The 22,259-nt window shown below is 36.2% G+C and overlaps 2 protein-coding genes and 1 non-coding gene across 3 annotated transcripts; 2 read left to right on the top strand and 1 right to left on the bottom strand.

The window, feature by feature from the left end:
• The first annotated feature begins 8,922 nt into the window (after window positions 1-8,922).
• On the top strand, window positions 8,923-9,970 carry LOC133831791 (receptor-like protein EIX1). Its single transcript, XM_062262206.1, has one exon. It carries the CDS (start codon window positions 8,923-8,925, stop codon window positions 9,748-9,750), a length of 828 nt encoding a protein of 275 aa, XP_062118190.1. The 3' UTR covers window positions 9,751-9,970.
• On the top strand, window positions 9,866-10,890 carry LOC133831790 (putative receptor like protein 25). Its single transcript, XM_062262205.1, has one exon. It carries the CDS (start codon window positions 9,866-9,868, stop codon window positions 10,691-10,693), a length of 828 nt encoding a protein of 275 aa, XP_062118189.1. The 3' UTR covers window positions 10,694-10,890.
• An 11,262-nt stretch (window positions 10,891-22,152) lies between these two features.
• Window positions 22,153-22,259, bottom strand: LOC133833287 (small nucleolar RNA R71). The gene has a single exon (XR_009892678.1). It is a non-coding gene; the product is annotated as a small nucleolar RNA R71 (small nucleolar RNA).

The raw sequence follows: 22,259 nt of genomic DNA, 5'->3' as shown, positions 1-22,259 counted from the left end.
CTTTTGAGCCTAGCGGGAGAAGACCAAACATATCTTACAGCATGTCTAATGCTAGCAATCGAATCATGCTTCTCTTTTAATCCTCACTGACAATCAAGTTTACAATATGAGCACAACACCTCATATGTAAAATCTTCACATCTAAAATGAGATAATTTTCCTTTTCTCTAAATCGTCTCTTCAAAAACTGAATAACAACATCATTTGAAGAAGCATTGTTCACCGTAATGACAAACAATTTTGAAATGCTCAAATCATTTAAACAATTCTCAATCTCTTTGCCAATAGTCTCCTCCTTGTGATCTACCGCTTGTAAAAAATTTATGATTATTTTCTGATAGTGGAAATCAGAGTCAACTCAATGCGCCATGATGACCATATAGTTTAAATTCTGAATAGAAATCCATGTATCAGTGGGGATGGAGACCTTCTCATGCTTTCAAATTCCTTTTCTCTTCATCATACAATTTCAATACATCTCGAGCAACAATCATCCTGGAAGGGATATCAAACCTAGGTTGTATGGTTCTAACAAATTGTTGGAAACCCTCCCCCTCAACATGTCTAAAATGTAACTCATCCAACACAATGTACTTTGATAAGGAAAGCATGCATGCCTCTTTGTTATAAGCCACCAGAACTAAAGTTGTTTCCCCTTCCTTCCTTCATTTCACCAGCTCAAAACTTAAAACCTTTTGCTTTTTCTCATCAACCTTCTACGAACTAAACTCACAAACATTCCTAAAGTGATTCCATAGATGACTAGTCCCATGCTTTCTACTATCGCAGAAGAACTCACTGCCATAATAACAACAAATGCACTTAGGTATCTCTTAAGACGAACATGAGTACCGTGAGAGAGGGAGAAGAAGAAGAGAAGGGGCAGTGGTGGTGGGGAGTTGGCACCGTGGGCGTGGCTTGTGTGAGTAGGGTGGTGGTCTAGCTGGGTGGTGGCGTCGTGAGGGTGAGAGGGAGAAGAAGAAGGAAGGGAAGAAGAGAGGGTGGGGGGTTGGGTCTTATAGTTTTTAAGTGTTTAGTTATTTTTTTTTGTATTTTTAAAAATAAAATAAAAGTAAAACTAAAAAATTGAAAAATAAATAAAATAAAACTCGTCGGGTTTGGGTCTAACCCGAATACACCCGAATCCGACCTGACGGGGCCCTCGGGTTGAGCCCGACCCGACCCAACCTTTCTAGTTTCGTCATTTTTCCAGGTTTTTCGGGTGCGGGTTAGGCGGGTCCTTCGGGTTTTCAGGTCCATATGTGTACCCCTACTTTTCACCCTACCCATACAATATGCTCCTCATATAGACGCATGAGTGTGTCTTGACCCCATCTTTCTTTTATGATGGTGTTCAGTGTAAAGCGGATAATTAAAGTACCGAAAACAAAGTCCAAACAATTTGTTGTACGTGTGCTTTTATTTATTTATTTATTATTATACACTTTTCGGGGTTTTTTTTTTATAAAAAATCTAAATTATGTATAAAGACATTTATGTTTTGTGTAAGGATCATTTTAACTGATTACTTGTTTTGACCTTTTAAATTTAAAAACTAATTTTTAGAATTCGTGTTTTGTCAAAATGTTAAAAATAAGAATAGATAGATCGGTTCACTACTCGAGTGGGGTAGGTTAGCGTGTATCCCAATAAAGAAAATTCAAAAGTCTCTCTCGAGGTGATACAAGTAGATACATTTGAGGGGCAAAAGTTATACACCATTTTCGAAATAAATAATATTAGCTTAGAAAATCAGCTCGAAAATTATTATAATTAGCTTGGCGTCTAAAATTATTATCATCAGTGATAATATAGTCTAGTTAATAAGTAATGGATTATCTCAGTTTGAAGAAGAAGAGTCGGCTCGAAAATGATTCATTATTTCAACTCGGATGATAACCAAATCAGCTCAAAAGCGCGTTGGAGGGCTTACAAATAAGCGAGTATCAATGTTTAAGTAAATGGTTACACTCTTATAGGAAACTAATAATTAAATATTTATACTTTATATAAGCACGTTTTTGTATTTTAAATTCAAATTATATATTTTGCAACTTTCCTCTAAGAAGACATTTTTCCTCGTTAATAAACACTTCTGTTGGTTTTTTTTTTTTAATTTTTTAAATAAAGTTTAATTTATTTAATTAAATGGTCCTTCAGAAATTATTATTCATAGTTGACGACTATTACATTCATTATTGTTAAACTGCTTTTGATTTGATTAAATTTAGTTATTGATTTTTTAAATACAAATGATAAATATCTACACAAATTATGAGATAACGTTTGGTATATCATGTAAACCTAAATTATAAAAATTCATACTAAAATTTGAAAGTTGAAAATTTTAAGTTTTTTGTGATCCCATAATTTTGTTTCGGGTACACGTTTAACAACAAACCAAAAAACATCCATAAAAGTTTCAATTTTTTAAATAAAGGATTATTTAAAAATATATATTAATCAATGAAAATATTCTTTTAAAAATCAAATAATAATAATAATAATATATTGGTTAAAAAAAAAGAGAATGATTTTTAATTCAATCTCCTATGATCTATAACCGAATAAGCTAGATTCTCTTAATTTCAAACATTTATTATTTTTTTGAATTATCATATAATTAATTAACTAATTCATAATATTAATATATAACGAATCATAACCCTATTCAAACTATATATATATCATTAATAAGAGACAGATAGTTTGTTTAGGAAGAAATTAAGAAGAAAGAAATTAAGGAAGAAATATGCGTGGAGGAGAAGGTGAACGTGGAAGTGAATTAGGTTTAGTTGATATATTAAGAGAAAACTATGGTGTTGTATTTTTTTCTTGTATGGGTTGGTGTGGAATTTACTTTCAGGTAAAGTATTTGGCAAAGTTGTTGGCAGAGGATGATGAGAATATTTCTCCAGAAGCAGTAGCAGTGGTCTCGGACATGGCTGGCGTTTCTTTCTACACATTTATGATGATTACATTCTTGTACTCCATGCTGGTGACTTTTGAGATTATGATTAAAGCCAGGAATAACAAGAGGATCATAACAAGAACAAGAACAAGAACAAGAAGAAGAAGTGATAATAATAATAAGGAATTCAATGGTGGTCATCAGGGGTTGGCTCTTCTACACATTTTCATTTGCTTGTGCTGTGTTTACTGCCATGCAAATAATCTCATGCATATATTGAAGCGCAACGCAATCCTACTTATGGATTACCCTGGCGGTCCTGAGATTTTACTCATCTTTGGCATCATGATGTGCCTTGTTCTACCTGCCGGTGGTTTGTATAGATCGCACCACTATAGCCACATATGTCTTGCACCACAACAAGAAGAAGAAGAGGAATTCAACCACCAAGACTAGCTCCGATCCATTTATATATACTATTTCATTCTTCGTATTTAGTTATTGTACTCTTTATAGATTATTTGGTATCTTATAATTTTGTAAAATATTATTTTGATACCTTCTGTTTTCAATAATGCTCATATGGTACCCTATATTATAAAATTATATATATTTGATATCCTAGACTCATATTTGATTGATAAAATTTTGTCATGATCAAACTGTCATTACTTATATATAATTAAGTAATTAAATTTAAATTTGGAACTTACATATTTGACAGCAGTTTGATTAAAAATTTTATTAATTAAATTTAAATTTAGAGTATTAAATATGTATGATTTTAAAATACAGTATAGGATACCAAATAGTTACCTACCTAGATTTATTTTCATGCCTTCAACTTTGTTTTTGGAAGTTCTTATTATTCTCGATCACCTATTTATTTCCAAAAGATTGAAGCTTTAATTAACATCATAGCCATTGGAAAAAGTAAAGATGGGATTTTTATGGACTTGTTATTAGGTGTCCTTTTGCAAAGGACAAGACCAAGGTTCACACGTGCATATGGAAAAATTATTCATTTTTCACACTAGTTCATTCCGGTAGTTTTCAAACTTTGAACATTGAACATTGAAGTAGTTGTTGAAAGATATTAGCTTGAATGAGATTTTAAATAAATAAAATCTCAAAAATTTACTTTTTTTTTTTTCGAAATAGAAACTTTTAGGCAAAACTAAATCCAAATCCATAGAGACAATTTTTTTTTTTTTTTGCTGGTTAAATCTTACATTTTTTTCTCCAAATATTGGCGTGTGAGGTTAACAATTGAACGGCCATTTGTATGTTACTAGTTCTTGAAGACTTTTTGGTACATTTATGTATATTTTTCTAAGGGAAAACTTTATATATGTATATATATATATATATTTATATATTTGTTCAATCAATATATTAGGTGAATATATATATATATATATTACATCAACATGACCACTTCTCTGATTTGATAATCAAGAAGGATTTAAATCCTGTTTTTAACTCAAGAGCCAAGGATTTAAAGAACTGATATCAGTGATTCTCCACAATTTGTTAGATTTAGCTAATTAAATGTTTGTTACAGGCTTTAGTTTCCTTAAATGTTGTATTATCATGTTAATTTCTATGTAATTAATTTCCATATTAATTTATAATGTATGGTTGATTCAAAAGTCACAAATCAAGAGAGTCCATATTGACTATAAAAAGTCACTTTTGTCACGAGTCAAGTCAAGCACAGAAAAACTCAAATCACTTGTGTAATAAATGATAATCATCCTACAGTTCATTTGATAACATTCTTGGTCTCCAAGTGAATCATCATAAGTTAAATTATAATGATTAATATTGTGTTTTCATACCCGACGGGGCCCTCGGGTTGACCCGACCCGACCTTTCTGGTTTCGTCATTTTTCGGGGTTTTTCGGGTGCGGGTTTTTGGGTCCATATGTGCACCCCTACTTTTTACTCTACCCATATAATATGCTCCTTATATAGACACATGAGCATGTCTTGACCAAACGAATAATTAAAGTGTTGAAAACAAAGTTCAAACAGCTTGTTGTATTTATTTATTTATTATTATAAACTTACTGGTGGGTTTTTTTTATAAAAAATATAAATTATATATAAATAAATTTATGTTTTGTGCAAGGATTATTTTGACCGATTACTTGTTTGGACACTTTAAATTTAAAAACTAACTTTTAAAACTCGTGTTTTGTCAAAATGTTAAAAATAATAATAGATTGGTCGATTCACTACTCGAGTGGGGGGTGTATCCCAATAAAGAAAATTCAAAAGTCTCTCTCGAAGTGATACAAGTAGATACTTTTGAGGGCCAAATGTTATACATAATTTTTGAAATAAATAATATTAGCTCGTAAGATCAACTCGAAAATTATTATAATTAGCTTGATGTCTAAAATTATTATCATCAGTAATAATATAATCTTGTTAATAAGTAATGGATTATCTCAATTTAAAAACGAAGAGTCAACTCGAAAATGATTCATCAGTTCAACTCGGATGATAACCAAATAGGCTCAAAAGCATGTTGGAGGGCTTACAAATAAGCGAGTATCAATGTTTAAGTAAATTGTTACACTCTTATAGGAAACTAACAATTAAATATTTTTACTTATATAAGCACGTTTTTGTATTTTAAATTCAAATTATATATTTTGCAACTTCCTCTAAGAAGACATTTTTCCTCGTTAAACACTTCTGTTGGTTTTTTTTTTTAATTTTAAATAAAGTTTGATTTATTTAATTAAATGGTCCTTCAGAAATTATTATTCATAGCTGACTATTGCATTCATTATTGTTAAACTGGTTTTGATTTGATTAAATTTAGTTATTGATTTTTTAAATACTAATGATAAATATCTACACAAATTATGAGATAACGTTTGGTATATCTTGTAAACCTAAATTATAAAAATTCATACTAAAATTTGAAAGTTCAAAATTGTAAGTGTTTTTGTGATCCCATAATTTTGTTTCGTGTACACGTTTAACAACAAACCAAAAAATATCCATAAAAGTTTTAATTTTTTTAAATAAAGGATTTTAAAATATATATTAATCAATGAAAATATATATATTTTTAAAATCAAATAATAATAATAATATATTGGTTAAAGAAAACGAGGAAAGAAAGAGAATGATTTTTAATTCTATCTCTATAACCGAATAAGCTAAAGATTCTCTTAAATTCAAACATTTTTTTTAATTATCATATATAATTAATTAACTAATTCATAATATTAAGAAAACTACTAAGGGGATTCAAAGAAGGGAATTCAAAGAGGTGTCATACAACTATTGGGGAATTCAATATAGGTTCCTATTTATTTGAATTTAATAATTATTTATGAAATACCGCTAATCAATCACAAAAGTGTGTCGGGCATGCCAAATAACAACACTCTAATATTAATATATAACAAATCATAACCTTTTTCAAATTCCTTCATCTACATTGAAATTAATTAAGAAGAAAGAGATAAAAATATGTGTGGAGGAGAAGGTGAATGCGGAAGTAATTTAGGGTTAGTTGAAATATTAATGGAAAACTATGGTGATGTGTTTCTTTCTTGTTTGGGTTGGTGTGGAATTTACTTTCAGGGAAAGGAGTTGTCAGATGCTTGGAATTGTGAAAATATATCTCCAGCAGCAGTGGCAGTGGTCTCGGACATGGCTGGCGTTTCTTTCTACACATTTATGATGATTACATTCTTGTACTCCATGCTGGTCACTTTTCAGATTATGATCAAAGCCAGGAACGACAAGAGGATCATAACAAGAACAAGAGCAAGAACAAGAACAACTGATAACAGTAATGAATTCAATGGTGGCCATCATGGGTGGGCTCTTCTACACATTTTCATTTGCTTGTGCTGTGTTTACTGCCATGCAGATAATCTCATGCATATATTGAAGCGCAACGCAACCCTTCTTATGAACTCTCCCGGCGGTCCTCAGATTTCGGTAGTCATCTTTGGCATCATGATGTGCCTTGTTCTACCTGCCACTGGTTTGTATAGATTGCACCACTATAGCCACAAATGCCTTGCTCCACAACATGAAGAGGAATTCAACCACCAAGACTAGCTTCGATCCATTTATATATACTATTTCATTCTTCGTATTAAGTTATTGTACTCTTTATAGATTTATTTTCATGCCTTCAACTTTGTTTTTGGAAGTTCTTATTATTCTCGATCAGTAACTGAATCTAATCAACTTCTACAAAGATTGTAGCTTTAATTAACATAGGCATTGGAAAAAGTAAAGATGGGATTTTTATGGACTTGTTATTAGGTGTTGTTTTGCAAAGGACAAGACTAAGGTAAAATGATTCATTTTTCACACTAGTTCATTCCGGTAGTTTTCAAACTTTGAACATTGAACATTGAACATTGAAGTAGTTGGGGAGTACTAGTCTCATTGGTAGATCTAGGATAGTTGTTGAAAGATATTAGCTTGAATGAGATTTTAAACTTTTTTTTTCATATATATATATATATTTGTTCAATCAATATGTCAGGTGAATATATATATTACATCAACATGACCACTTCTCTGATTTGATAATCAAGAAGGATTTAAATCCTGTTTTTTACTCAAGAGCCAAGGATTTAAAGAACTGATATCAGTGATTCTCCACAATTTGTTAGATTTAGCTAATTATATGTTTGTTACAGGCTTTAGTTTCCTTAAATGTTGCATTATCATGATAATTTCTATGTAATTAATTTCCATATTAACTTATAATGTATGGTTGATTCAAAAGTCACAAGTCAAGAGTCCAAAGTAGTATCTTCTAGAAACCGTGTACTTTGGTATTCAAAAATCAAATAACAGCAAATTAAGCTCTCCTTTCTACCACTTATTAATTAAAAATAAAGCAAAGCTGTCATTGAATTCTGTATATATGCATTATATATCTTAATATATACCATTAGTATCTAATTTGATTCTCATGCTAAAGTACCATGCAAGTATTAGTATCTTATCACACTCCATACCCTTTGAAGGAAAAGGGTCTATTAGTATCTAATTAATTCTACACAGTCGGTTAACAGATTAATATAGCTGTTTTTTTAAAGAAAATTTTTGTATATAGATTCATGTATTTATACTTTTCAATAGGAAAAAATTGTTTCCATATTGACTATAAAAAGTCAATTTTGTCAATATGATAATCATTTCTGCAATAAATGATAATCATCCACAGTTCATTTGATAACATTCTTGGTCTCCAAGTGAATCATCATAAGTTAAATTATAATGGTTGATATTGTGTTTTCATTGGTTTTACAAATTATTCTCTTTTTCTTTATATCAGGAGAATATGTTCATGGTGGTGATGCTGAGTTCAATGTGACTTGTTTAGAGTTTGAGAGAGATGCTCTTCTTGACTTCAAAACCGGTCTTGAAGATCCACAAAACAAGCTTGCATCATGGAAAGGCAGCAACTGTTGTCAATGGTGGGGAATAGGCTGTAACAAGGCAGGAGCAGTCATTACAGTTGATCTTCTCCAAAACCGATACTCAGAGCAGCCTTATGATAATCCCAACAGGTACTTTGGTGGGGAGATAAGACCTTCATTGACAAAGCTTAAGTCCTTGAGAAACTTGGACTTGAGCTATAATCAGGGCCGGCCCTGGGCATAGGAGGGCTAGGCCCGTGCCTAGGGCCCACCCCTACCCAGGGCCCAAAATATCATGTAAACTCTTAAGTGTGTTCAAAAAAAAAAAAAAAAATTTAAATAAGGCCTGTTTAGCAGCCTTTCCCCTTCCCAGCTGGTGTTCAAGAAAAAAAAAAATTTAATAAGGCCCAGCAGCCTTTCCTTCCCAGCCGGCCCAATTAGTTTAAATAAATATAAATGTAGTGGTCCAAGTGGACCAAAACGTGTGAGGCAATTCAAAGAAAAAAAAAATTACATATACAAAAGGGCCCATTTTTTTCAAATTTATTAAAACCGTCTTAGGCCCACTTTTTTTCAGGGCCGGCCCTGGCTATAATGAATTGGTTGGGTCAACTCAGAAATCTTGTTGAGCTTTCTTTGAACTATAACTTGCTACATGGTCCAATTCCAAAATCATTAGGGTCATTGCAAAAGCTTACAGATTTAAAACTTGATCACAATAGACTAAATGGGTCTCTCCCTGATAGTTTAGGCCAGCTATCTGAATTGTCTTTCTTTGATGTTTCTTTCAATCAATTTACTGGTATAATCACTGAAACACATTTTTTAAATCTGCATAAGTTGAGAAGTGCATATCTCACTTCCAACTCTTTTGTAATGGCTGTCAGTTCAGATTGGACCCCCCCTTTCCAAGCACAACTTCTTTTCATGGGTTCATGCCATTTAGGTCCTTCAATTCCAACTTGGCTTAGATCACAAAAGAAGCTCACGTTCTTGGATTTGTCAAATACTAGCATTTCAGGCTCCATACCTGATTGGTTTTGGGAAATGTCTTCTCATCTTATATGGTTAAATGTTTCCTCAAATAAATTGAAAGGTCATCCACCAATTCCATTCAACCTGACTCTAGCTGTTGTTGATTTGAGCTCAAACCAGTTTGAAGGACCCATTCCTCTTCCAATTGGTAAAACAGAATTACTTGTTCTATCCAACAATAAATTCTCTGGTCCTATTCCAAAGAACATAGGTGATTCCCAACCAAACCTGAGACTTCTCTCTCTTTCAACCAACCAGATAAATGGAACACTCCCAAATTCTATTGGCACCATGCATAGCCTTGCAGCCATTGATCTCTCAAATAATAACTTAGTAGGAAAAATGCCCATCAACTTTCCAGAATTTGTCAAGTTTAGAGACACTTGATCTTGCTAACAACAAATTAGTAGGCAACATACCACACTGGCTTGGGAAAGGTTATTTGGGGAGTTTGAGAATTCTTAAATTGAGATCGAATGCATTTTTTGGTGAACTTCCATCCATGCTATCAAATTTAAGCTCATTACAAGTGCTAGACCTTGCAGACAATGGATACAATGGAAGCATCCCAGCTAGCTATGGAAATTTCAAAGCAATGATACAAGTCCAAAGGGAAAATCGTTATCTATTCTATGGAAATCCTATGTATGACACATTTTATGAAGATAGCTTGGTTGTGAATACAAAAGGCCAAGAACAAAAGTACACCAGGATTCTTTCCCTTGTTGTCAGCTTAGACCTTTCTGCCAATAGTTTGAGTGGAGAACTTCCTTCAGATATGACAAATTTGTTGGGTTTAGTGGTTTTGAACTTGTCCAAAAATCATTTCAGTGGTTTCATTCCAGAGGGTATGTCAAAGTTGGCACAGTTGTTATCTCTTGATCTCTCAAATAACAGGCTCTCAGGTGCTATTCCTAACAGCTTGTCATTACTTTCATTCTTGGGGTATCTCAACTTGTCAAATAATGAGTTTTCCGGTAAGATTCCATACAATGGCCACATAACAACCTTTGAGGCATCCTCTTTTTCTGGAAATCTAGGCCTTTGTGGCGAACCCCTCGACGCAAAATGTCCAGGTGATAACGACCACTTCGATAAAGGACCAACTGTTAAGGCTGATTATGAGGACAATTTTCTTGACCATTGGTTTTATCTGAGTGTTGGATTGGGATTTGCAGCAGGACTTCTACTTCCTTATTTCATGTTGGCAATGAGAAAATCTTGGAGCGAGTCTTATTTCGGCTTTGTGGAGAGTGTGGTTGAAAGAATTCCGTTCTTTGAGCATAGAATAAGAACAATACGCAAATGGCCTAGGGGACTTCATTACTGAGAATGATTATTGTTGCAGCTGTTTTATTCTTCTTTATTGTATTAAGCTTAATTTGTGTGACACTAATGCAATTATCTTTGTCTTTTTTCTTTATCATCTGTAAGTTTTGTTTAGCTACAGGATGCATAATTTCATGATCCTGTTAGCACTTTAATTTACTATATGTTACTGTAATAAAACTTATTGGTTTGTTTCTGGTTCCTTGTTACAACAAACTATTAATCTCATTCTGAAGAATACTATAAATCATATCAATGGTACAAATCCAATATAGGCACAGCAGCTAATTCTTTCTTTACCATTAATTATTGACTAAACCAGTCTAGAATGGTTTTTGTGGTTTTTTAATTATGTTTTGTTTTCATTTTCCTTTATGTTTAATAGTTGGGCACATTGTGCACACTTTTGAGGCTCCTCATTCCCATCCTTTCGAGTAACAAGACATAGGTAAGGCTTTTATTTCCTAGTTCCTATGATTTCATAATATGATTTCTGTTTTGGGATGATGGAGAAAAGTATTAAATGCTTTCATTTTCATTTCTGCAGCTTTGGGGTAATCTTTATTGGAAAATGTTATCTGAAGGGGCTGCTTTTGAGTTGGCAAAACAAAATGAGATTGGTCTTGATAAATCCATGGTCCATTACTGGTTTCTTGTTACAACCAACCATTAATCTCACTCTAAAGAATATTATATATCATCATATCAATGGTACAATTTAGGCACAACAACCAATTCTTTCTTTGCATTATTGACTAACCCTGGATAGAATGGTTTTCGTAGTATTTTAATTATGTTTTTTTTACTTTGGAGGCTGCTCATTTACATGATTTCGAGTGGCACGCCACATGTAAGGCTTTTCTTTTCCAAGTTCGTATGAATTCATCTTATATAAGGTACTTTTGTTCCCTTAAATTTGTGTTTTTTTTATCAAGACAGCCCTTAACTAAGTCTGAACTAGCTTAAAAAATCTTATGTCTTAACACAAGCAAGACACAAGCTTACTCCATTCTTGCAAGCTCCAACCATAAATGACTGGAATTCTTGTAAAAGATTTATCAGATCTGTCAGACTCAAAGGCACTTCTGCAGTTGGTAATTTGGCTTCGTCTTTATGAACCTTGGCAGCATTCTCATCTCATGTGTATGTTTTTAGGCGACTGAAATTACAACTAAAGTGCAGCAAACATGATCACTTCACTGGTGTGATAATCATGTTTTCCACTCAAGACAGTGATAGGAATTTCCTATCTGTGATGTCCCAAAACAGCCAACAAACAGAACAGAATAACAGAAAAGAAATAATGCAGAGAAAAATTGAATGAAAACCAGCTTGGATTAATACCCAGGTAGTTTGAGAGCCTGGCCTCTCCCAAAAATAGAAACTACAACTCAATTCCAGCCTAAAAACATATAATTCTGGTCTATCCTTATTTATAGTAAGGTCTACACCCTATTCCCGTGTACCCCACTTACACCCAAAAACTCCTCATATAACTACCTCACATAATGTTTCTTTCCTCTTGATCAGCCTTTACCCCGAGCCCATTTCTACCCTTACCCCTCCTATTGTATACAAAAGTGATGGGAGGTCTATCAATACCGCCGGCCACCAGTTTCACCTTGTCCTCAAGGTGGAAATCGGGGAACTGTTCTTGAATCACAGTGAAGTCTTCCCAAGTTGCATCACATTCTGGTATGTTCATCCACTTGATCAAGGCCTGGGGTGCTTCTTTCTGAGTTCCTGGCCTAAACTCCAGCACACTTTCTGGCTGCAAAATCCATTCTAACTCCGCTGTGAGCTCGGGAGGGAGCTTAGTTGGTTGCTGGTTTGGTCCCAGCGCTGTCCGCAGCAATGAAACATGGAAAACCGGGTGTATTGTAGCATCAGGAGGAAGCTGGAGACGATAGGCAGCAGCACCAATGCGCTCTAAAATCTGAAAAGGGCCAAAGTACCTCGGTGACAGCTTCTCATTAACACATTTGGCTACCGTCCGTTGCCTGTAGAGTCGCAGCTTAACATAAACAAAATTCCCCACCTCAAAATTAACCTCTCTTCTCTTCTTATCAGCTTGAGACTTCATTTTCTGCTGGGCCCTATGGAGATTCTGTTTTAAAAGTTCCAGCACATTGTCTCTGTCAGTTAACACCTGTTCCACAACGGAGACTTTGGTGCTGGCTGGTTCAAAACGGATCAATGGCGGGGTGTCACGATGATAAAGGGCTTTGAACGGTTTCATTCCAGCAGCTGAATGAAAGGAAGTATTGTACTAATACTCTGCCCAAGATAACCACCTAGCCCAATGACTCGGTTTTGAGCTGATAAAGCAACGTAGATACGTTTGTAGGCAGCGATTAACTACCTCCATTTGTCCATCGAATTGGGGGTGGTAAGCTGTACTTTTCTTTAAACTTGTTCCCTGCAACCTAAATAACTCATTCCAAAACAAACTGAGGAACACCTTGTCACGATCGGAAACAATGGAACGTGGAACCCCATGAAGCTTGACAACTTCACTCACAAAACAGGCAGCGACGGTAGTGGCTGTAAATGGATGGCGTAGGGGAATAAAGTGCGCATATTTGCTCAAACGGTCCACCATAACAAAGATGGAGTCAAACCCATTCGATTTCGACAGCCCTTCAATGAAATCCATGGAGATATCATCCCAAACTTGGTCTGGAATGGGCAATGGCTGAAGCAAACCAGCTGGAGATTGAGCGAGATACTTACTTTGCTGGCAAGTGGCACATTTCGCAACAAACTTTTGAACGCCCTCCGCATTCCCTGCCAATATAAATCGGCTGCAATTCGCTGAAAAGTTTTAAACACCCCCGAATGTCCCCCCACGGCGCTGCTGTGATACTCTTGTAACAATAATGGGATGAAAGGGGAGGATGCTGGAATGACTAAACGCCCCTTAAATTTCATACAGCCTTAGACCAGCGAATACCCAGCCACTTACTGCCCCTCTTGCAACTCCTTCGTTATCTTAGAAAGAAAAGGATCTGCCGCTGTGTGAGCCTTTAAATTCGGGATGGAAACAACATTAGGAACTGAAATGGCCGAAAAAACAGCCTCACAAGGTAGGCGCGATAACGCATCAGCCGCTTTATTTTCTAATCCCGGTCTATATTGAATATCAAAGTCATATCCCAGCAATTTTGTAAGCCACTTTTGGTGCTCAAGAGCCACCAATCTTTGCTCCAACAAATATTTTAAACTGCGTTGATCTGTCCTCACCAAAAACTTGCGCCCCAACAAATAAGGTCTCCACTTTTGGACAGCCAACACGATTGCCATGAGTTCCCTCTCATAAATAGACTTCATACGAGCTCGCGGTGACAAACTTTGACTGAAATAGGCCACGGGACGCCCGTTTTGCATCAAAACAACCCCTAACCCAGCTCCCGACGCATCCGCTTCCAACACAAAAGGGGCTGAAAATTTGGGTAATGCCAAGACCGGTACCGAACACATAGCTTTCTTCAAGTGAATGAAGGCTGAATCGGCCTCTTGAGTCCACCCATAAGAGTCTTTTCAGAGCTGATCCGTTAGTGGCTTAGCGATGCTTCCATAACCTTTGACAAATTTGCGGTAATACCCGGTAAGTCCCAAGAAACCCCTCAACTCCTTTATAGACTTAGGAGTCGGCCAAGCCTCCATTGCAGCCACTTTATTAGGGTCGGCAGCCACTCCTTCTGCTGAAATCACATGACCCGAATATTCCACTTGTGCTTGAGCGAACATACACTTCTTGCGATTTGCAAACAACTGGTGGCGGTGAAGACGATCCATAACCAAAGTCAAGTGATGTACATGGTCCTCCAAGGACGGGCTGTATATCAATATATCATCAAAAAAAACCAACACAAATTTGCGCAAAAAATCGCGAAAAACTTCATTCATAAGGGCTTGAAATGTGGCTGGAGCGTTTGTGAGACCAAACGGCATGACCAAGAATTCGTAGTGCCCGTCATGTGTGCGAAAAGCTGTCTTCTCAATATCCCTTGCCTTGACCCGAATTTGATGGTATCCCGACTTCAAGTCCAACTTCGAAAAGACTTGTGCGCCATGAAGCTCATCCAATAACTCATCTATGACTGGAAATGGAAACTTATCAGCTACTGTTTCACGGTTGAGAGCCCTGTAATCCACGCAAAATCGCCAACTGCCGTCTTTCTTTTTAACAAGAAAAACCGGACTGGAAAAAGGACTTGTACTAGGCTGTATAATACCGGCGTGGAGCATTTCAGCTACTAATCGCTCGATATCATCCTTTTGAACCTGAGCATAACGGTAAGGCCTAACGGAGATGGGACCCGGGCCCTCTTTGAGAAGAATTGCATGTTCATGAGCCCTTAAAGGCGGAAGACCCACTGGCATTTCAAAAACTGACTGAAACTCTTGTAAAACGGCTGTCACAGCTGACAGCAGGGGCTGATTTTCAGTGGTTGGTGTGGCTGTTAGCTCCCCAAACTGAACCCAATAACCTTGCGCTTCCCGTTCGACTGATAGTATCATTGCGTTCAATGAAATAGGAGATTTACAAAGACTAGGGTCGCCTTGTAACGTAACCCACGAACCCGCCATCTCAAACTTCATGACCATGGTCTGCCAATTAACCTGCATATTTCCAAGTGTTTCCAGCCACTTAATACCAAGTATCACGTCCGCCCCGCCAAGTTCCAGCGGCAAAAAATCAGTGGCCACACGTAATGCTCCGAGATCAAGCTCCACTTGGGCACAAATACCTTCCGTTCGGACCTTGCCGCCAGTTCCCAATAGAACCCCATAACACGTAGTGGCTGTAATCGGTATTCCCACTGCAGAAACAATCGCTGTTGAAATAAAATTGTGGGTTGCCCCACTGTCAATTAGCACTGTGACTGGTTTTTGCCCAATATGCCCAGCTAGTTTCATGGTGTGAGTGGACGAAATGCCCACCAGAGAGTTCAAAGAAAGGGTGGCCAGCGTCTCCTCGGCGCCACACAGTTCGCCGGATTCTGGGGATGGTGGTGGCGATTCCTCCAGCTGCACAAACTCTTCGTCATCCACGAGCAGTAACACTTGGAGGGACTTCTGCTCACATTCATGGCCACGGTGGAATTTTTTATCACAGCGAAAGCAAACGCCACGCGCATGTTTATCCTGGTACTCGGCGTCTGTTAGTCGACAGAATGACGTTTTCGACGCTTGAGTTACGCTGCTGCTGGTCTACACTGATGCCTGAGAAGAAAGAGCTGTCGGGGAGGTCATAGGCGGCTTGGCTAGGAAGGGCGGCTGATTGGTTCTGGGTAAGGTAAGTGGGCTTAGGGTTTGTTTAGTGAACCCAGATCTAATGGGCTGGCCCGTCTGAAGCAATTGGTGGCCTTCTTCTATCCGTTGGGCCGTATCCATGATATTGGATAGGCCCATGGGCTGGAGGATATGAAGGGCTGCTTTGATGCTCTCTTTGAGCCCACAGACAAAGCTGCCTTCCAACACATGGTCGGGCACATCAGGGACCCGAGAAGCCAGCATTTCCCAGCGAAGACGGTAATCACGCACAATGGACGTCTGGGTCACAGACAGTAGCTCCTCCGATAACGAACCCACCGGCGACGCCCGGAATCGTAGTAAAATTTGTTGTTTCAGACTAGCCCACTAAGTAATCGGTCGCCGTTGATTTTCCTACTGAAACCACGTGAGTGCATCCCCATCCAGTCCAATAATCGCCGTCTCCAACATCTGCGGTTCGGTCATATGCATCAACAAAAAATAACGTTCAGTTCGATGAATCCAGCCGTCCGGATTCTCTCCCGCAAACAAAGGTAATTCCATACGCGGCGGTCGAAAATCCTGTCCAAAATTCGGCCCCCCGCCATAAATGTTCTCCGATGGCGACTGGTGAGGATCGAGATGTACAGTGGACGGCTCCCCACTAATCGGAGGTGCTGGAGATGAATGACGAGCGCCTGAGCCGAGCTCCTCCTCGATTACGCGACGAGGCCGATCGGAATTCATGGTGGATGTCTCGCCCACTGGCTTTCCCGCCGACTGCAATAGCTGGGCCAAGTGTGCCACCACAAAATCCATCTTCTTCTCCATAGCCGGCAGTCGCTGCACTTCGGTCTTCAGTAATTCCAGCTCCTGCGGAAGGTCCTGAAACTCAGATCGGAACTCCCCCAACTCACGCCTGAAATCCGCCTGAAATAACTCCACCTTCTCTTCCAACACATCTGTTGGCAGATCCCTCTTAGGCCCCATGACAATCGATGGCTCTGATACCAATTTGATAGGAATTTCCTATCTGTGATGTCCCAAAACAGCCAACAAACAGAACAGAATAACAGAAAAGAAATAATGCAGAGAAAAATTGAATGAAAACCAGCTTGCATTAATACCCAGGTAGTTCGAGAGCCTGGCCTCTCCCAAAAATAGAAACTACAACTCAATTCCAGCCTAAAAACATATAATTCTGGTCTATCCTTATTTATAGTAAGGTTTACACCCTATTCCCGTGTACCCCTCTTACACCCAAAAACTCCTCATATAACTACCTCACATAATGTTTCTTTCCTCTTGATCAGCCTTTACCTCGAGCCCATTTATACCCTTACCCCTCCTATTGTATGCAAAAGTGATGGGAGGTCTATCAGACAGCTCATAAGAACCAAGCAGAGAATTGGTATATATATTCCAACAGTTGAAGAAGCTGCAGCAGACTTATGCACCAAACTCTTTCATTTGCAAGGTTTCACTTTCTTTATCACAAGCTTACTTCGAAGAATTCATGTACAATTTGAGAGCCATATTAGAGAATCTTCTAACAGCTATAGCCTTGCAGTAATGTTTTACCACTAACAACACAAACATGTACTAGTAATAACTAACAGAAGTTCTCATCTTTCAGTTATTGGAAATAGTCTTGTATTATATTATAGAAACAATATCAATACACAACTAAAGAGACTCACTAATACCCACGGTTATAAAAAAAAATACACAACTAAAGAGACTCACTTGTTATTGGGGGTGGGGCCCCTGAAAGCACCAGGGCCTTGTGGGATTAGTGGGGGTGGGGCCCCTGATACCCACGGTTATAAAAAAAAAAATACACAACTAAAGAGACTCACTTGTTATTCAGCTCTTATCTTTCAGAAACTCTTAGTCTCTCTTTTCTTATTTTTTTCTTATTTCAGGTTAATGGTAAAAGCATACAAGTTTAGGTCTACCCTTATGTTCTTTGGGTCTTTAAAATTCAAGCTATATATAAAAATTCACTTAGAATTAATCAGTGATTTTCCACAATTATTTTGTGAGTACTAATATTATTAGCTAAATGTTTGTTTTCACTGCTGTGATAATCCTGTTTTCCACTCAAGATAGCTCATAAGAACCAAGCAGAGAATTTGTATATATATATTCCAACAGTTGAAGAAGCAGGAGACTTATGCACCAAATATTTGTATACATATTAGAACCTTGTAAGTGTGCTCATATATGGCAGATATCCAAATTCATTTGAAAGGTCAGCCACTAAGTCCATTCAACATAGCTCCATTTGCAGATGTTGATTTGAGTTCAAACCAGTTTGAAGGCCCATTTTTCTTCCAATAATGTTGAGATAGAATTGCTTGATCTATCAAACAATAAATTTTCTGGTCCTATTCCAGAAAACATAGGTGATTAATTCCCTACCAAACTTGATATTCTTATCTCTTTCTACCAATAACCAAAATCTATTGGCAACATGAAATCTCCTGAAGGCATTGATCTCTCAAGTAATAACTGACTAATTAGTTGGAAAGATAACTGATAGCTTTGGAAATTTCTTTTACCTAAAAGCATTGGACCTCAGTAAGAATAATTTCTCTTATATTACTTCATATATCATTTTCAGTGGTTTCAATTGTAATTACAATTCACTTGATAACCTTGTTAGTTGATGAAATCATAGGACTATATGATTCCTCCGAAAAAGGGATGGTAGCGACTTTTTGCTGTGTAACAGGATTATTAGTTCATCGTTGGATTTATTGAGGACATTTACCATTCCTGACTATTTGGGTCGACTAAGTTTCCTTCAAACATTGCACCTAAGTGACAACAAGTTTTCAAGAAACATCACACATCTTTCTAGAATTTTTGTCAAGTTTGGAGACTCCGGATCTTGGGAACAACAAATTAGTAGGTAACTTACCACAGTGGCTTGGGAAAGATTTGAAAAATTAAAGAATTCTTAAATTGAGGTCGAATGCATTTTTCCTACTATCAAAATCAAATTTAAGCTCATCACAAGTGTTGAACCTGGCTCACAATGGATTCAATTAATGGCAGCATTCCTACTAGTTATCTATTCTATGGCTTTTCTAGAGGCATTCATTTATTATGATGATGATAGCTTGGTTGTGAATGTGAAAGGTCGAGATCAAAAGTACACCAAAATTCTATCTCAGCTTAGACCTTTCTCCCAATGATTATTTGAGTGAAGAATTTCCTTTAGATTTAACAAATTTGTTGGGTTTAGTGGTCTTGAGCTGTTGGGAATATATGGTTTTACTCTTTGCAAATCCAACAATGAATAATGATAATAATCCAATATTCCAAATCCTAGGTGTTGATCAAGATATAAATTCAAGGTATGAATACAATTCTTGATAATCAAAGAAACATGTTCATGATATGAATGTTAATCTTGAATATAAGAAACTAAATGATTAAATGATGATAAGATGAACTTAGATACATTTAATCATCAATATTAACAATGAAAAACATAATAGAATGACAAAATACAATATTAGGGTTAGAGAGATACATCATGTCCAGGTGATAACACGATGATTTCGATAAAAGACCAACTCTTGAGGATAATAATGATGAAAATAATTTTATTGACAAGTGGTTCTGTCTGAGTGTTGAATAGGGATTTGCAGTTAGGACTTCTTGTTAATTTCATCACAACTGATGTGTGCAGTGCAGGCCATTCTAAATTCTATCCTATGATGGAACTTTATTAGTTTATACTTCTTTTTTTCAGACACACCATGCATGCGTTACTGTCAAGCCAAGGGGAACTTTGTACAATGTTTGTGGTGGAGAGTGAGATTGGAAAGATTAGATTTGATTAAAAAATATTATAAAATGCTAATTATTTGAAGAATGAATGGATTAATAGAGACAAGAGAATTAATTTCTGTAAAATGCTTTCATTCATATGGTAAAGTAAGGACAATTTATGGAAGTGATAAACGAGAGAATAGTAAACTTAGACAAAGAAAAACAAGAGAGGTTAATTAACAGAAAGGTTAATTAACAGAATTAACAATCTAACTCCCTATAACAACTTAAATTACTCGATAATCTAAAACATGCAAAACAAAAATTTCAAAACCTTAAAATAAATTTATTAAATTAAGACAGCTAACAAATTGTAACACCCTGGATAACCAAGGTCGTTACACAATGTGATTATAAATGTGCAAGATTTGCTAATCAAGTCATATAGTTGAAAACGTGATTCTAAAGTCATAATTAGGTTAGGGTTAAAAGATTTTGGTCATAAACGAGAAATTTCTCATTTAAATAAACGTTTAGTACATGTGATAAGCGTACAAAATATACGCTTATTTATAACATTTTCAGATTGATTTGGTTGTTTTTCTCAAGAGAAAGTTTCTATTTAATCTGTTTGGTGAACTTGTGCAGTGTGTCGTAATAATTCTGATTTGTTCGAGAATGTTGATAAATATTTGTTTGAGTAGTCAGAGTTGGTGAACATTTGGGAAATTCGGTACAGGCGATATATTGCCTGCCTTGGGCGATATATCGGCACAAGGAGCAGTTTCAATTTTTGGCTTAGCAGAAACGACATCAGAAACTTGCGTTTTTATCGAGCACATTCAACAGGCGATATATCGCAGCATCTTGGGCGATATATCGCAAGGGCATTTTTGGAAAATTTCATGGAAATTCGTAGGTTTTTGGAGTTTTGTAAAAAGAATAAAAAGAAGATCAAAAGAAGGAGGGAGAGAAGCATTCTGACGGCGGGAGAAAGGACACAAAGAAGAATCTACTTTTATTTTGTTTGTTTTTCTTTATGCTTTTGAATTTTAGATTGTGTGATGAAGTTTAATATTATGAACTAAATTATTATTTAGAGTATTTTAATGTAGTCACTGGATATTCTATTCGTCTTTAATGCAATTTCTATGAATCTTTGAATTTATGGTTATTTATTGTTCTTATGTTTAATGCTTGTAATTGATTGGCCATCTGTTGCATGATTATTGGTTTTAATTCAATATCTGAAAAGTGAGAATTGGAATAGCTTTAGACAATAGACATAGATTCAATTTAGAACGAAAGTATCAAATTGGTTTGTGTAGCAATTAGGTTTTTGTTCTTAATGCGGTTTATGTGTAGAATTTATCACAGACATGTAGAGAATTTACAGGTAAACTGAATATTTTATATCTTGAGAAAGAATAGAATTGTCATTAGTAAACTTGCTATAATCATAGATCAAAGAAACATATTAGTTGTATTATTGATTGAATAGAATTGAAGGTTGATGAAATTAGAATACTCTAATATTTCGCTTATATTAAATTTCGTTAATCAAATCTTGCTTTGCTAGTTTATTGTTCATTGTTAATTGTCACTAAATTTTTATTAGTCAAATAGAAATAAAAGTTTTCTATTGGTAATTATTAGATCAATTCCCTGACGGAACGATACTGTATTTCCACTACTATTACTTGTTTATTCTATTGCGTATACTTGCGCATTAAAAATATCGCAACAAGTCTTTGGCGCCGTTGCCGGGGAATTGATATTCTATTAATATCAAAATAGTTAATTTTTATTCTAATTTGGCTGTTTTTATTATTTGAACTAATCCAAGTTGTTGCATTTTGCTTTAATAGGTGAATCTTTTGTATGCGACGTGAAGGATCTGCAAATCTTGTGCCTGTTAATCCTGAAATCGAAAGATCCTGCAGACAAAACAGAAGGAAAAATAGGTTGGAAGCATCAATGTCTACCAACCAAAGAGACGGGGCTAACAATAATGATGGTCAAAATCACATCGCTCAGGACCAAAATGTACGAGCATTAAGAGATTATGTGCTCCCTGCTGTCACAGGAGTGCACTCGTGCATTAGGCCGCCGACTGTTACTGCCAATAACTTTGAGATTAAGCTGACGATGATAAAAATGGTCCAGACTTCTGTCCAGTTTGGTGGTCTCCTCAATGAGGATCCTAACTTGCACATAGTGAACTTCCTTGAGCTATGTGCAACGTTTAAGTTTAATGGGGTGAGCGATGATGCAATAAGGTTGAGATTGTTCCCTTTTTCACTAAGGGACAGGGCAAAAAGTTGGCTTATTTCTCTACAGGCCAACTCAATCAATACATGGGAGGAACTAGCTCAGAAGTTTCTCTCAAAGTTCTTTCCTCCTGCAAAAGCTGCTAAGTTGAGGGGAGAAATCAATAACTTCTATCAGAATGAGGGAGAGTCATTGTACGATGCTTGGGAAAGATTCAAAGACCTGCTCAGGAAATGCCCTCATCACGGTAT

This window comes from Humulus lupulus, chromosome 4, assembly GCF_963169125.1.
Source record: "Humulus lupulus chromosome 4, drHumLupu1.1, whole genome shotgun sequence".
NCBI lineage: Eukaryota > Viridiplantae > Streptophyta > Magnoliopsida > Rosales > Cannabaceae > Humulus > Humulus lupulus.
The sequence above is the reverse complement of the archived record's forward strand: the minus strand, read 5'-3'. Positions and strand labels throughout refer to the sequence as shown.